The sequence below is a fragment of the Anabrus simplex genome, chromosome 7 (genome assembly GCF_040414725.1).
Source record: "Anabrus simplex isolate iqAnaSimp1 chromosome 7, ASM4041472v1, whole genome shotgun sequence".
Taxonomy (NCBI): Eukaryota; Metazoa; Arthropoda; class Insecta; order Orthoptera; family Tettigoniidae; genus Anabrus; species Anabrus simplex.
In genome coordinates, this window is record NC_090271.1 from 322,559,128 (window position 1) to 322,576,592 (window position 17,465).

At 43.2% G+C, this 17,465-nt stretch overlaps 1 protein-coding gene across 1 annotated transcript in view; it reads left to right on the plus strand.

Annotated features, from left to right (window-relative positions):
• Nucleotides 1–17,465, plus strand: part of smog (G-protein coupled receptor 158 smog) — a 414,899-nt gene that overhangs the window by 323,614 nt on the left and 73,820 nt on the right. The window contains exons 4-5 of the mRNA XM_068228547.1: nucleotides 7,791–7,941; nucleotides 11,928–11,996. Of these exons, the coding sequence (XP_068084648.1) occupies nucleotides 7,791–7,941; nucleotides 11,928–11,996 (220 nt within the window). The remainder of the gene's footprint in view (nucleotides 1–7,790; nucleotides 7,942–11,927; nucleotides 11,997–17,465) is intronic.

A 17,465-nucleotide genomic window follows, 5' to 3' on the forward strand; every position in this document is an offset into this window, starting at 1 on the left:
CATCTATTGAGGATTTCCATGCCCATTTGCTAGCTAACTTCATCCCGGCTAGGGCCAGGTCCTCCCTGATTCAGAAGTACTATTACCGTGTACAGCGCTTGGATGAAAACTTGGCTGATTTCATTCAAGATATCAAATTCTACACTAGGGTGTTTGCTCTGCACTTTCCTGAAGATCAGATTGTGCAGGCTATTGTAGAAGGTATTTCGCCATCCTACAGGTCATATTTGTGTTTCGCGGCGTGTCCGCAAACCTTCTCTGAACTTGAAGCATTGGCCGTCTCAGCGGAAGGAGTTAGATACGCCGATTCTTTGCGTGTCGCGAAAGAACCCCCGCCTTCCTTTAGTAACACTCGGCCTCCACCTCGCCGACCAGTCAATCCCCGTAAATGTTATGCTTGCGGGTCGCCTGAACATCTGCGGAATAAGTGTCCTCTGATCAAGTCAAGTGGGACAAGGAATGGAGTAGGGTCATCACAAGGCTGTTTTAAGTGTGGGGCCTTCTCACATATCGCCAAGAATTGCCCAAACTCAAATAGCACCCCCTCCTGCTCAACTTCTGGTGCAAATTCCAGCTATTCCAATAATAAAAAGTGACTAGTGGCGTCGGCTGAGCCGACTAATCCATCTTCCCGAGACTTAGCCCCTAGTAAACAGGTTGTAAATGCAGAGAACGACCAGCCTTCAAATTCATCTTTTGAATGCCCTAAAGAGTGTCTTAGGATTGCGGCGGATACCCCCGCACCTGTTCCTTTTCTTAGGATTGAGTTGAATAACGAGCCTATAACAGCTCTCTTAGATTCAGGCAGTGTTTGTTCCATTATTTCGGCTGATTGGTATTCTAAATTGAAATCTGTTTGTAAACTCCCTGACTATGTATCTTCTCCTGTTCAATACGTTTCGGCTAATTCATCTCCATTAGAAATTCTAGGTTCCTTACTGGTCAAAATTCGTGTTTTTAAGTTTACATGGAAAGTTAAATTGTTTGTGGCCAAGCAATTGTCTTGCCCTATTATATTGGGAGCTAACTTTATTTCTCACACTGGTCTTGTGCTCGATCTCCAGTCTAGGTCGTGCACATTCAAATTTGCTTCTAGTTGTAAAATACCACTATTAAAGTGTAATTCTGTGTCATGTTCTTCTATTTCGCCTACCCAGGATGAGATGTTGTTAGACCTTAGACATCTACCTGAGGAGCAGGCTGATAGTATTCGCAAACTGTGTCAGTCGTTTCCCGAGGTGTTCTCTGATACTCTTGGTGTTACTGACCTTATTGAATACAAAATTGAGGTTACGGATTCGATTCCTGTCCGTTTTCCACCGTATAGGCTATCTCCACCTAAAATGAAGGCTCTGAAAGAAATCATCGATCAGATGTTGAAGGATGGTATTATTAGGCCCTCTAAGTCAGCGTATTCTTCGCCTATTTTTCTAGTCCCGAAACCCCAAGGAGGCTTCAGGCCTGTCATTGATTACAGGGCTCTCAATCGGAAGGTGGTGTTGCAATCTGTGCCCCTTCCCGACCTTCATTCTTGCTTTTCATGGTTTCGTAAGGCCAAGTTCTTCACCATCTTGGACTTGAATCAGGCCTATAATCAAATTCCCCTTGCCGAAGAGTCTAAACACCTTACAGCGTTTGCCACGGACTGGAATTTATACGAATACAACCGCGTGCCTTTCGGGCTCCCCACGGGGGCAGCTGTGCTCACTAGGCTACTAGATAGGGTCTTTTCCGACATCAAATTTGAGTACTTATATCACTACTTAGATGATGTCGTCGTATTTTCAGAGACCTTTGAAGAACATCTAGATCATCTGCGAGAAGTTCTCGATCGCCTTCGTAAGGCTGGGTTAACTGTTAAGTTGTCCAAGGTTGCCTTTGCTAAGCCCTCTATGTCATTCCTAGGGCATATTGTGTCACCCGATGGAGTAGCAGTCGATCATTCTAGAACACAGGCCATCCGTGATTTTAAACCTCCCAAGGACATCAAAGGTATCGCCAGGTTCATTGGTATGGTGAATTTCTTCAGGAAGTTCATTCCTAACTTTGCTAATAGAGCGGCGCCCTTAAACCTTCTTCGTAGGAAAGGCATCAAATTCGAGTGGGGACCTTCTCAACAAGCCGCTTTTGAAGATCTGAAATTAGCTCTCTGTAATGCCCCTGTACTTGCTATGCCTGATTTCTCGAAGAAATTCATCGTCCAAACCGACGCATCGTCGTCAGCAGTAGCTGCAGTTCTTCTTCAAGAGACTGAACTAGGGAGGCGACCCATCGCCTATGCGTCTAGGACATTGTCAGCTCAAGAAGCAAAGTACTCCATATATGAGCTTGAAGGTTTGGCAGTCTTATTCGCCTTAGAAAAGTTCCGTCTCTATCTGGAACACGTCAAATTCGATCTGGAGACAGATAATCAAGCCTTAAGCTGGGTCTTAGGTAGGCCGCGTCGTACAGGTCGTATAGCCCGTTGGGCCATCCGTATTTCTGCCTTCCAATTCGATGTACGGCATATCAGAGGTACTGAAAATGTTGTTGCCGATGGACTCAGCCGTATGTTTCATAACGACGTAGAGACCCACGAACCGGTCGACAGTTCATCACCTTCCGAGTCCATACTATCTGGTGTTAATGCCATCTTAACAGATGCTCCCATGCTTTTTAGGGATATTGAGAAATACCAACGTGAAGATCCGACGCTGGCTCCGATAATGGAAACCCTTTCTTCTGGGGAACATGCTGTCCCTTATGTTCTAAGGAATGGTGTTCTATGTTGCCCTTCGAGGCATGATAAGTTGATGAAAGTTGTTGTTCCAGCGGTTCTTGTACCTATGATCTTCAAATACTATCATGAGACCCCATTGGGGGGGCACCTGGGTATCTTTAAAACTCGTGAAAAGATTCGTGAAATGTTCATATGGAAAGGTATGGACGGTGAAATTCGGGAACTTGTAAAAGCTTGTAAATCTTGTTTGATCAGTAAACCCACCATGTCCACTAAAGTAGGCCTTTTGTCTTCTCATCAAGCGTCGCGCCCCATGGAACGCCTGTATATCGATTATGTAGGACCCTTCCCCCAGTCAAAGGGTAATGCTAACAAGTTCATCTTTGTGTGCGTAGATGGCTTTACTAGATTTTCTTGGTTATTTCCGACTAAGCTGGCTACCGCTCAGTCCACCATTACTTGCCTAAATTCTATTTTTGCTTCTTTTGGTCCGTGCCAATACATTGTATCTGATAATGCTAAAGCTTTTACATCAAATCTGTTTCGTAAATTCTGTTTTGACTTGTCCATCTCTCATGTAACTACATCTGCTTATTACCCTCAACCATCTCTGGCTGAACGGGTTAACCGTAATCTCAGGTCCGCACTCATTGCCTATCATCATGAAGATCCTTCCAGGTGGGACACGTCCCTGCATTGGATTGCTTTTGCTTTGAATTCGGTGGTTCATGAATCTCACAAGTTTACTCCAACTTCCTTGATGTTCAAGTTTGTTCCCAACTCGCCGCTCTCTAACCTCTGGTCTTTGAATGACATTCTCCCCGAGACAATAGATCCGGATAACATTAAAGATCTTTGGAAGAAGGCTAAAGCCAATCTTAAAGTGTCTCATGAAAAGGTTAGGGAAAAGTATGATCGTGGACGGAGACCCACCACTTTGAAGGTAGGTGACCAGGTTATGGTCAAAAATTTTGTTCCCGCGGGCAAGCTTGCCCCCAGATTTCATGGGCCTTGTATCATTCTCGATTTTCTTACGCCGGTTACCTTACTGCTAAGTAATCCAGCCACCGAGAGGATATTTAGAGTTCACCTGTCCCAGGTGAAACCGGTGTAATTTCTGTGTTAACTTGCTCCATATTATTTTGAAAGGATATGAAGGTTATATTTTTTTTGAGTTGCACTTTTAAGGCTTTCTGCCCCTTCTGTAATATTTTGGTTTTAGATGTAAGCCTTGTGTAAAACCTGCCCCGACCCGTTAAACTGCCATCCTGTTCTTGCCACGGCCATTACCACGCTCCCGTCTCCTGCTCCACCTTACACTGTGGCTTCATAATAGTAAATGCCATGGATATCTACACGCCGCTGGCCCCTCAACCTCTCCACAAGCCTGTACCCTCAAAGAAGATGATAGTCCAACACAATTCTGCCGCCTAGCTTTAATGTTTCAGCGCCCCCGCAGCCGCGCAGCGCCGTGCAGCGACTGGGGAGGGGGATGGGCCCCCTCCTCTCCAGCGAGGACGACATGTGCACGGCGAGCCGGAGCTCTCCCCCCGGCCAAGGCTGATGTGCGGCGCACGACCTGCTACATGCCCGCAGCCTGTATCTGTTCACCGCGGGCGCGGCGTACTTCAACACCTCTGCTCCCCTCATAGTGCGGGCGAGCGGTATCTCAGGGTACTTGAGGGGTCCGAGCGGCCTCCGTTGGACGCAAGCTGCAACGGCCGGTCCGGCCATTCGACTCAATCTACATCAACTACATGGACAGTCACCATAAGCAATAACTACACTTGGGAATTCAACTACAATATTTGGTGGACATTGCAAAATTTTTCTTCACCTTTAAGTATTAAAAGTTTATCTTCAGAAATTCAAATTCTACAAACATAAAGACTTTCATTCACCTGCAACAACAACATTTTGAAACTGAATTAAGAAATCTTGTAAATGCTTCTGCTATCTATCTTCGTATCAACATCATTACTTGGACTTTGTTTCAAACTGATTTCATGTGTAACCCCTGGAGGAACTTTTGGGGGGGGAGGTCTGTACCGGGCGGTACACCTCTACACCATTTATTTAAAAGTTGCGCCAGTTGAAACTCCTCTTCTGGAGGAAGGTTGAACTTTATCTATTCTATTAATTCTCTACTTTCTCAGAAGATGTCACCACGTGGAAAATTTTGAGTTTTTGAACTGTGTCACTTTTGATGTGTTTTTGTTTCGCTTGAAGTAAGAAGTGTGAACTTTCTCTTCTAGAGGACACTACTGAAGATCAACAATAGTGCAACCTAGTGCGGAGTCAAAGAACTATTTTGTTGAAGAAATTTTTATTTCAAATGTTTGTTCTTGGTTAAATTTCTTTCTGCCATTGTTTATGTTGGCTGTATACCCCTCTCTTTCCCCTTGTTTTGCATGTAGCCAATCCCGAATTTCTTAAATTAATTTCTATCCAATCAGATGTATCTTCCCCCAACTTGAATCGATTGTGGGATCCTATCCAATAAAATTTTTGTGGGAGGGTGTTTTATTTCCCCTAACGCCTAGAATCTTCCGCGAGAGGATATAAACTGCTGATTTTAGGGTCTCCAGGCCACTTCTGTTCCATCTTTCAGTGTATTAAGTACATAGCAGGAGGCGGGAAGCGCCTCTTTCTTCTTCAGCCGTTCAACACCAGGTAATGGCCTATTAATAACTTCTTTTCTTGCTAGGTCGGCAGTTTAACACTCGCGGCGGGTTCGAAGCATTTCCATCATGTAACCTTTTCCTAAAATGTAATTACTCTTTTCATCTTTTTCTTGTAAGGCTACATATTGGGATAGAGAGTGCTAACCCTCTCGAGCTCCCACTCACATTTGTTTTGAGGTGAACTTATTTTCTCAAACTATTCTTCGTTTATGTAATGTAAAGTGTTCTTCTCTAAGTCACCTCTGTAGTATGGGATTAGCCCTTGCGTTAGCGGCCCAGAGCCAGATTAGGTTTTAAAAAAACAAAGTGTATTAGGAGTGCAAGATCGCCTCCTCTCAAATTGTTATTTTAGAGGTCATGTAATCAACCTTCTTTTCATGTAATAGACCTCTGTAGGTTGGGTATTTTACCCCTGTGAATACGTCCTTAAAGGACAGCTTGAAGGTAGAGTTTGGTGTGGCCTTTGAGAGGCTTAAATTTTAAGAGCGGATCGCTCTTTTGAAAATGGAGTGTCATATGCCTCGTGGAGGCTTTTCTGTGTAATTCGGAGCCAGGGGCTCCTAGGGATGAATGGGGTTTTCTGCCCCTCTGTTAAAACTTGTGTTTGTGGTAAAACTGAGCTGATCGCTGAAGTCAGGGCGTGAAGCCCAAAACCTGTAAATATTGTAACTCCCCTTGTTTTGCTACATTGTACCTGCCATGTCTGTTATTGCTTTGTTTTTGAAAAGAAAATATAACCTTGTTAAATTTTAAATTAATTTTACATGCACTATAATTTCGTAGCTTGAAACCCATTCACACCCGCACCTTCTTTCACCTCTACCTACCACGGATATATCTCCGTAACAATAATAATATATATATATATATATAAAACTATTTTTTTGAAGAAGAATTTACTTTTTTATATATTTTGGACATAATAATGATGTTGGGAGTTGAAATGAAAAATTTGAGATTTTTAACTAAAAATAATAATAATGAGAATATTTGAAGAAGGAGAAGAAGAATAATCAAAGAAGCTACTTTTATTGAAATATTATTCCGAGGATGATTATGGGTTACGATAATCATGATCTCCACAGATAATAATAATAATAATAATAATAATATTTAATAAAATATTTTTTATTTTTTTATTTTTCTTATAATTTCGGATGATGATGATGATGGATGAGACTAGGGAAGTCAGCTGGCGAATTAACGTAATAATGTCAATTGGTTGTAAATAATAAGTTAAGTTAATAGTTGTAAAATGAAGGCAAATCCCTACATCTGGACCATTAGGTTAGAGTCTCTTTGTCGATTCCTTCAACTAACGATTAGCATATCTTGGTTAGGAACCCGGGGAGAGTTTATAGTTTCCCGGGTTGGTCTCATCTCAGTCAAAGTGGAGGCGATAACATGGTCCATGTGATCGCGCCTGCTTAGCCAACAGGTGATTGGTCCATGATCAAATATGGTCATGGTGTTAACGAAGGTAAATCTGATACCTTCAGACATCAACGGTTCTACCACCCAAATGACCGGGCGAGTTGGCCGTGCGCGTAGAGGCGCGCGGCTGTGAGCTTGCATCCGGGAGATAGTAGGTTCGAATCCCACTATCGGCAGCCCTGAAAATGGTTTTCCGTGGTTTCCCATTTTCACACCAGGCAAATGCTGGGGCTGTACCTTAATTAAGGACACGGCCGCTTCCTTCCAACTCCTAGGCCTTTCCTATCCCATCGTCGCCATAAGACCTATCTGTGTCGGTGCGACGTAAAGCCCCTAGCAAAAAAAAAAAAAAACCACCCAAATGGAAGGGTGGTCAAAAGTGATAAATATTATGTAATCATTTCTCAGGAATAATTTGCCAAATTACCGGCAAATCAAGGGTCAACAGATTTTGTTGTGTGTAAAAATTATTTTGTTTACTTAAATAAAATGCTCCTTTAGCATTTGCAAGGAAACAATTCCAGGTTCTTGTTCTTGTAGAATAGTAAACCCTTGGTGACCGTTTAAATATCCGTCCCCATCCCTAGGATGGAGCCTTCATAATTTCCCTTTGATCTGAATATATATATATAATTTGTGTGTTTTATGATGAGCCTTAAAGTTAAAGATTAGAGTGTCCCGTTCAACCCTGTAGTACTGATTGGATGGCGCCCTTACATTTAGTTTGAGATCTTATATTTCAATATATTTTTTTTATTAAGTATTAGTTGCGATGGATTCGGACCGTAACACTCCCTGAGATAAATGCTGGTTGGGACTCAGGCTTTGAGCGGGTACAATATCTTAATATATATTCTTTCAAAAAGGTCGCAAAATGTGATCAATGGCATTTGGTAATGCCGTGCTCTCCTTTGTGGGAAGTTAAGCTACAAAATAATTGTTATTTGTCGCAGTTGCGTGCCGTGTGACAGTACTGTGGACGCTGGGTGTCGGCTGGTGCGGCCTGACTTCCTACTACGCACGGTGGTGCTCGGGGTGCAGCTGCTGTGTATGAGCATCACTGTGGTCCTCGCGTTAGTTGTGTTCCGCCAAAGGAAATGCAAGGTTGGTAACAATTAACTTTTATATATAAGTTAGCTCTATATCCCTTTGACTATAACCCATATGTGCTCAAGATAATGCTAATTGGTAGTTTTCCACACATCGTAATATGTGCTTTTCAACATCTTGATTTAATATAAATTGCAGGTGTTTTTGCTCCTTTGTGAGATTAACTCTCTTGGAGACAGGCGATAGTACGAGCACCCGTACTTTAAATTGCCAAAGCCGATCATGTCGACCTTTAAAAATCCATTCGGAAGTTATACTCTTCATGCAGATGTGATATTCATAATTTTGTGGCAACCTACAGTATAGTGACGTGCATACTTTTGTGACAACTTATACTAAGGGGCCTACACGTGATTGTGTGCCCGATGAACTTGCTGTTGTTGGTAAGAGTCGTTTCCTGTGTTTACAAATACCGATAACTGGTCAGTAAGAGATTGCTACAGAAAGCGTATCCTGCATGATCCATCTGGCAAAAACAGAATACAGGTACAGACATGACCAAATTGCAAAAATTATTCACCAGAAATTAGCCTGACAAAATAACCTAATCCATTGAACTACAGTATTGGAAGTACAAACCACAATCAGTCTTGAAAAGTGAAAATTACAACCTTTACTGGGATAGAAGTATCATGACTGATAAAACTATTACCTGCAATAGACCAGACATAACTTTTATAGATAAACACAACAAAATCTGCTTCATAATTAACATAGCATAGCAATACTCACCACCTCCAATCAACACATACAGAGAAGATTTCCAATTACACAGATCTGGCCACAGAGATAAAAACCATGTAGAAACTCAACAATGTTGTCAACATTCCAGTAGTAGTGATCGGATGTATAGGTATTATACCAAACACACTACACAGGAGCATTGAAGCTCTTAATCTCCACCCTCTCACTTACAGAGAATTACAAAACGCAGCAATCCTGGCCACTTGCCATATAGTGAGGAAGTTTATTGGCATGAACCATCCACCATATACAGCGGACTAATTAAAATCGTTTCATACAGTAAAAATCACGAGATTAACAATCATTATGTATCAGGAAGATACGGCTTGAACCTGACCTTGCACACATCCAGGATGAAATACTTCATTTGGCCTTTGGTGTACTCGACGACGTGGGTCATTGGAATACAGCCAAAAACGTGATTCGTCACACCACATTACAGTCAACTACTGTCCTCGTTAGATGATTTCTAGCCCATTCGAGACGCCCGTGTGAGCAATGGCCTCTGGCGAGGTGACCGTCTCCAAATGTTCATTGAATGCATTTCCCGTCGCAATGTTCTCTCGCCAACAGGTTAGGATGGACCTTCATTCACTGACTCAGCAATTCCTGTCGGAAGCGATTTTTATTCGCAAGTCGTCAGGGCCTTGTTACGGCCACAATTCTGACGTGTTTTGTGGCAACGTCTAGACACGTTGAACAGTCCGCTTCGAAACACCAACAAATGCAGCAACTTCACGCACCGTACAGCCATGGACACGGCTAAACATGATTGCCACTTTTTGCCACTCTGTCACATCCTTACATCTACGATACCGATGTACTGTCAGCTTGGAACATCAGTGTCTCACTGATCGCTATTGCCTTATGCTTACGTACAGGAAGTTTGCGTGCCCACATGGTGAGTAATTTTTAGTCCGGTGAGCTTATTTTGTGCCCACAAAGTTTAACCGTACCTTTTTGTTACACTGTGCATACAATAATTCAGATGAGGCCAGTGATCACATTTTGGTTAAAATTGTGGCTGATATAATAATTGGGAATTTTTTCAATCAGTCACTACTGATCTGCATTTAGCGCAGTCGCCCAAGTGGCAGATTCCCTATCTGTTGTTTTCCTAGACTTTTCTTAAATTATTGCAAAGAAATTGGAAATTTGTTGAACATCCCCCCTGGTAAGTTATTCCAATCCCTAACTCCCCTTCCTATAAACGAATATTTGCCCCAATTTGTCATCTTGAATTCCAGCTTTATCTCCATATTGTGATCTTTCCCACTTTTAAAGACACCGCTCAAACTTATTCGTCAACTGATGTCATTCCACGCCATCTCGCCATGACAGCTCGAAACATACCACTTAGTCGAGCAGCTCGTCTCCTTTCTCCCAAGTCTTCCCAACCCAAATTTAGCAAAATTTTTGTAACGGCACTCTTTTATCGGAAAACATACAGAACAAATCGAGCTGCTTTTCTTTGGATTTTTCCAGTTCTTGAATCAGGTAATCCTGGTGAGGGTCCCATACACTGGAACCATACTCTATTTGGGGTCTTACCAGAGACTTATATTTCCTCTCCTTTACACCCTTACTACAAGCCCTAAATACCCTCATAACCATGTGCAGAGACCTGTACCCTTTATTTACAATCCCATTTATGTAATTAACCCAATGAAGATCTTTCCTTATATTTACACCTAGATACTTACAATGATCCCCAAAGGAAACTTATTTTTTTCTAGTTGCTTTACGTCACACCGACACGGATAGGTCTTATGGCGACGATGGGACAGGGAAGAGCTAGAAGTTGGAAGGAAGCGGCCGTGGCCTTAATTAAGGTACATCCCCAGCAGCATTTGCCTGGTGTGAAAATGGGAAACCACGGAAAACCATCTTCAGGGCTGCCGACAGTGGGGTTCGAGCCTACTATCTCCCGAATACTGGATACTGGCCGCACTTAACCGACTGCAGCTATCGAGCTCGGTAAAAGGAACTTTCACCCCATCAACGCAGTAATTAAAACTGAGAGGACTTTTCCTATTTGTGAAACTCACAAACTGACTTTTAACCCGTTTATCATCATACCATTGCCTACTGTCCATCTCACAACATTATCGACGTCATTTTGCAGTTGCACACAATCGTGTACTTATTCATTACTCTATACAGATAGCATCATCCGTAAAAGCCTTATCTCTGATTCCAGTTCTTTTCTCGTATCATTTATACATGAAATGAAATGAAATGGCGTATGGCTTTTAGTGCCGGGAGTTTCCGAGGAATCATTTATATATCAGAAAACATAAAGGTCCAATAGTACGTCCTACCGAGCTCGATAGCTGCAGTCGCTTAAGTGCGGTCAGTATCCAGTATTCGAGAGATGGTGGGTTTGAACCCTACCATCGGCAGCCCTGAAGATGATTTTCCGTGGTTTCCCATTTTCACACCAGGCAATCGCTGGGGCTGTACCTTAATTAAGACCACGGCCGCTTCCTTCCCAGTCCTAGCCCTTTCCTGTCCCATCGTCGCCATAAGACCTATCTGTGTCGGTGGGACGTAAAGCCAATAGCAAAAAAATACTGCCTTGAGGAATTCCTCTCTTAATTATTACAGGGGCAGATAAAACTTCGCCTCTTCTAATTCTCATAGGTCTATTTTCTAGAAATATACCCATTCAGTCAGGAGGTAGATGATGTTTTTTAGAAAAAATATTCGGAACTGGCAAACCTAATGCCACCGTGGTCAGACGAGAATAAAATGTTATCAAGAAAGGTCGGATAGGAAAGATAAAAATGAGGAACATAGCACAAGAATATAAAAGCAATATCAGACTCCCGTCATGACCATTCCACGCCCGCTAGCTGAAAGCCTCTGGGATTCCTCCTTTCAGTCACCTCTTACGACAAGCAAGGCGCACATTCTACAACTGCCACCCGCAGAGGCTGATAGACGGCAAGTATCAATAATCTTTTCCTATTAAACTAATCTTCAGCTTTAACTAACCACCTGCTATTGTGGTTGTAGCCATGTATTTGAAAACTGTGGGACGTCAGATTAGATTTATAAACTTAATCCATTCACTCATTTATTCTTTTAAAATTTGATTAGCAAGTTGAATTGAATTGAATTGAATTGAATTGAATTGAATTCTTATCCAGAGCGTCCTGTTCTGAATCGACTTCCTTGAAGAAAACATTTACAGAACAATCCTGTTTATACTAATGTTGTAAACTATGTTTCAGGCGATTGCATCGGGTATGTGGACTATTCTTGAGACTATCCTGCTAGGTATTTTCCTGCTCTATTCAACGGTAAGTTTACCTTACATTTACTAGTTCTGTTTTGGGAATATAACAATTAAAACCTTTAACCACTGATCTTTTTTTAACTGCATCGTAATTCACATTAATTTTAAGCAGTCATAGAGCAAATACTGACTATATTCTTGTTCAAGTACATTTCTTCGGTATGAATACTGTCTCAACTTTCGTCGCCTCTCGCTACTTATACGGTAATGTTTCCTCCAGTTCGGTTGGTAAGAAAATATGTGCTTTTGTAAGATCTAGCATTGATCTCCAGAAGATGGACACACTCAAAGTCACGTTCAAGGGTAATGGTTATAACGATGTACAGATTCATAGAGCCCTACATCCCAGAGGGACAACTGACAACTTATCAAAGCTCACAGAAAGAAGTGAAGGGGACTGCCTTCTTGCCTTACATTTACAACACCAGTGGCGGCTGGTGGTATCTGGGCTGGGTGTTGCACGAACATTTTCAATGTCACATTTTTATAGCTTACAGAAATAACAATAAACTCTGCTATCATTAAGTAATGAACTACATTCCTACTAAAACTGTAATATATCTGGCAATTATAACCCAGGCTAATTATATACTATAGTTATTCTTAATAATATCGTTATTGGCTTTACGTCCCAAACGACTTTTTACGGTTTTTTGGAGAAGCCGAGGTGCCGGAGTTCTTTTACATGCCAGTAAATCTACTGACACGACGCTGACGTATTTAAGCACCACCGGACTGAGCTAGTATCGAACTTTCCACGTTGGGGTCAGAAGGTCAGCGCCTCAACATTCTGAGCCACTCAGCCTAGCACAGTTACTTTTGCCTAACTTGAATTGAAAAATTGCCCTTCTGTTTTTCATTTAAGCAAGATTTTGGTAGTGCTGTGGGTGGTCTGGTATGGCGTGGAAAAGAAATTACCCAGCAAGTTGGTCGTGCGGTTAGGGTGGCTTAACTGTGAGCTTGCATTCGGGGTAGGCCTATAGTCGGTTCGAACACCATTGTGGGAAGCCCTGAAGATGGTTTTCCGCAGTTTTTCATTTTCACACTAGGCTAATGCTTGGCTGTGCCTTAATTAAAACCACGGTCGCTTCCTTCCAACTCCTAGCCCTTTCCTATCCCATCGTCGCCGTGGGATCTGTCTGTGTCGGTGCAACGTCATTGAAACTTGTACATTTAAAAAAATGAAAATGAATTACCTTTGCGAGAGGAGAGAACGTAGGAATGAAGTAATCTCCGCATAGTGGCGCAATCTAACGGGGACATTTGGAACAGGTTCTCGATAAGGGACTTGCTAGTCTCGTGTAACTCCCTGAGATACTGGCGAGCATGCTACCTGATGGTATGCAGGCTTAGGCTCGTCCCTGCTGAGGTACATTGCGTCGCGCTGTCCGCTGGGGAGTTGACGTAGGAAAGCAAACCCCCTGAGTTCGATTCGAAACCAGCAGCGTTTGTTGGTCCGTTACGAAACATTATTACAGCGAACGACCGAAGATGGTTGATTTCAACATATTTTGTAATACACGTTAAGTTTATTAAACCAAAACATTTAGAAGAAAAAGATGACAAGTGCAAAGTTATTGGGAATTGTGCAACCCTGCAACAATACCACGCACCGCCCCTGCACTACACCACAGACAGAATTGCCAAAGTTCTTCGCAAGCATAATGTAAAAAAACCGTGTTTGGCACCGTCACAAAAATTGCGCATAGTTTAGGTACAAGCAAGGACAAATTGTACCCACTATTACACCCTGGGATGAACAAAATTCCCCGTAGTTTGCGGCAAGGTTTTCATTGGCCCAACATGCCGGGCCATTGGGACTTGCGTCAAGGAACACCAAAGAAAAATTCTACCGAGCTGGATAGCTGCAGTCGCTTAATTGCGGCCAGTATCCAGTATTCAGGAGATAGTGGGTTTGAACCCCACTGTCGGCAGCCCTGAAGATGGTTTTGCGTGGTTTCCCATTTTCACACCAGGAAAATGCTGGGGCTGTACCTTAATTAAGGCCACGCCTGCTTCCTTCCCAGTCCTAGCCCCGTCCTCTCCCATCGTCACCATAAGACCTATCTGTGTCGGTGCGACGTAAAGCCAATAGCAAAAAAAAGGGAAAAAAATCCGACTCAACCAGCCAGACAAGTTAGCAGTAGCTGAGCACGCCGTATCGTCGGGTTTTGATGTCGTGTTCCAAGATGCTCGAGCTGTTACACACACTAAACACTACAGGTCTAGTATTATACGAGAAGCTGTGGAAATACGTAAAATTCCTAACAGTTTAAACAGGCAGGGTCACTGGCTCTCAATTAAGTATTACGTGTTTGCCAACCATCAAGGATTTGCATAGGTAGTTCTCATCGCTATCCTTTCTATATTGTTATTTCGTTTCTGTGTTTTGCAAATTCGTACGTTCGTCATCACCAGTTGGCTCATTCCAAGCCATGTGTTATGTCATACTTGCATACGAGTGTAACATCTCATTTAAGAGCTAATATACCGAGCTCGATAGCTGCAGTCGCTTAAGTGCGGTCAGTATCCAGTATTCGGGAGATAGTAGGTTCGAACCCCACTGTCAGCAGCCCTAAAGATAGTTTTCCGTGGTTTCTCATTTTCACACCAGGCAAAGGCTGGGGCTGTACCTTAATTAAGGCCACGGCCGTTTCCTTCCCTCTCCCATCCTTTCCCTGTCCCATCGTCACCATAAGACCTATCTGTGTCGGTAAAGCAAATAGCAAAAAAAAAAAAAAAAATGCTAATGTTGTCGAGAGCTCCCGCTTGGAGCGCTGTGCCAGCATACAGCGAGCTACCTGGTGACGTAAAATTCAAACCCTCATTCTTCCTCGTGAACAGTTGAGATTTCCTTCTAAAGAAGTTCTCTGAGAAACGTAAAGAGTCTCCCTTGTTTCCGTGACACGGCATTAACCCATATCATGTCTACAAGTACGGGTAGTGAAAGCATCAATGTTAACGATAAATTTAATGTCGCATACGATTAAGACCATCTCGGATATTCTCTATATCAGTATCGGGGAGGTTCATAAAATCTGCTCAAGAGACTACCAAACTTCTTCATGGCATAAGACGCTACATTTCTTAGCAAGCACCTCCGCTTAAGAAGACTTATTCTCTTTAGAATTAGCATTTCACAGAGGCAGATGATAATTTATCCATTTACGAAACTGGCTTACAGAGCACGGTGTAGTGTCAGTCTTAATTCACACGCACTTCCCCTAAAGGGGCTGCAGCCCCGGTCCCCGCGTGCCAAGGGGCCCCAGCCCTTGGCCGAACCAAAAATTGTATAAAAAGGCCTGCTGCTCCACCTCCGTGCATGCATATGAATATTTACGCTCGCAAAATATCGAACACGCCCTCTTCCTTCCTCCTTATCAGCTGTCCGCCTTAGTATTACATCACTGCTAGAATCAATTACCGTCCGGAGACACGAATCCTCGCTTCTTCTTCTTAATCTGTTTATCCTCCAGGGTCGGTTTTTCCCTCGGACTCAGCGAGGGATCCCACCTCTACCGCCTCAAGGGCAGTGTCCTGGAGCTTCAGACTTTGGGTCGGCGGATAAAACTGGGGAGAATGACTAGTAACTCACTCAGGCGGCCTCACCTATGCTGAACAGGGGCCTAGTGGTGGGATGGGAAGATTGGATGGGACAGGCGAGCAAGAGGGAAGGAAGCGGCCGTGGCCTTAATTTAGGTACCATCACGGCATTTGCCTGGATGAGAAGTGGGAAACCACGGAAAACCCCTTCCAGGATGGCTGAGGTGGGAATCGAACCCACCTCTACTCAGTTGACCACCCGAGGCTGAATGGACCCCGTTCCAGCCCTCGTACCACTTTTCAAATTTCGTGGCAGAGCCGGGAATCGAACCCGGACCTCCGGAGGTGGCAGCTAATCACGCTAACCACTACACCGCAGAGGCGGACCGTCCTCGCTACTTACGCACTGTAATTATTGTAAAGGTTATTGTTGACGAAAATTTAGATTTGGCAGCTTGCGAGTACGGGCAGAGGGAGAAGGGGGAAAGAGGTCTAGGAAGTGAGCGGAAGGGGACAAGCGAAGCACAGTGGAATGCGCATGCTATACTATATCTTTGCATCAGGAAGAGAACCTCCAGTTCACCTCTGATTATTGAACCATTCGTAAGTTATAAAATGGATAGAAAATATCCTAGTGGTGCCAAAAATCGTTAGTTCTGTTTTGTATGTCGATTTGATAGTGATAATGAGACAAATGTAATATATGTCTTGGCATTATGAAATATTAACATGAAAAAAGAGAAAAATTATAGTCTATTTTAACACTTCCCTATTCATCGATTTAAGTGGATGTAGTTCTATAACGACTTCAGTATGCTAGTCTTACGTGATGTTACGAAGAAGGGGCTCCACATTTTTAAATAGCCCAGGGCCCCCACACACCTTAATCCGGCACTGCCCTCACAGGAATTAAACCACAACCTCACATCAGTAATGTTGTCCCAGCATCACTTATAAAATGGTTGGATTTACATAAAAATGGTCACCCATTGAGTGCAGCGTGATATTATTTATGCGTCCAATTTCACATAAACACCTGAAAATGGCGCAGAAGACGACCTGAGTTGTTGTGAACAGGTCTCATGTTTTTGTAGTATAACAGCAGGCCGCATTAAGCCACTGCACTCGGAAGTTGCTTCGACGCTACTACAGAGAGGCACTGAATTGTTTTGTCACCAGCCGATATCACTCTTTTAACGTTGAAGAAAAATTTAGATTGAAGAGGACGACGAACCGATGGTGAATTTCCACGAGCCGTCATGTCTTGATGTAAGCCAGAGTCTCTCAAACGATCACGCGTGTAAACCGGGACGCAAAGGTTCTTTGGACCGTGCATCGGCCCCACTTGGATCTGTTCGGACCAGTATTTTGTCTCGGGGCGACTCGGTTAAGCTTGGCTAAGCTCGGCTCACGTCTGCTTGGCTGGTAGAGCGCTGCAGAGCAACTGAGGAAGGGGGAGACAGGCGGAGCGTGGGAGAAAGGTGTAGGGAAAGAGGGAGACAGCGCTATTGTTTGAAATCCAGGAGTGGTGGCGTGTACTCTGGTCAACCTAATGAAGTCGTCTTTTGTACCTTGCACCGAGTAATGCACCGGTGCATGTACCCTGAGAGGCCCTGCTGTAAGCGCTTGACCGTGATGTCTTCTATTTCGAACTGGCATTAAAATGAATGCTTAGACAAAGATGCGTCCATACTGTGTGTTATACGTTAATGTACGAGTTGCATAAATTGACGTAATGACAAACTTGATACAGTATGTATTGAATCGTCCTCATTTAAAAGATATTAAACCCAGAACGGGCATTAACCAATAGTTTACCTCCCAAATCTCGAAGATCAGTAACTTCAAAGATATTCCGTATTAGCACAACAACTAAACACCATGGCGCAACAGCCCCGAAGGACAATAGCCTACAAAGCGACCGCTGCTC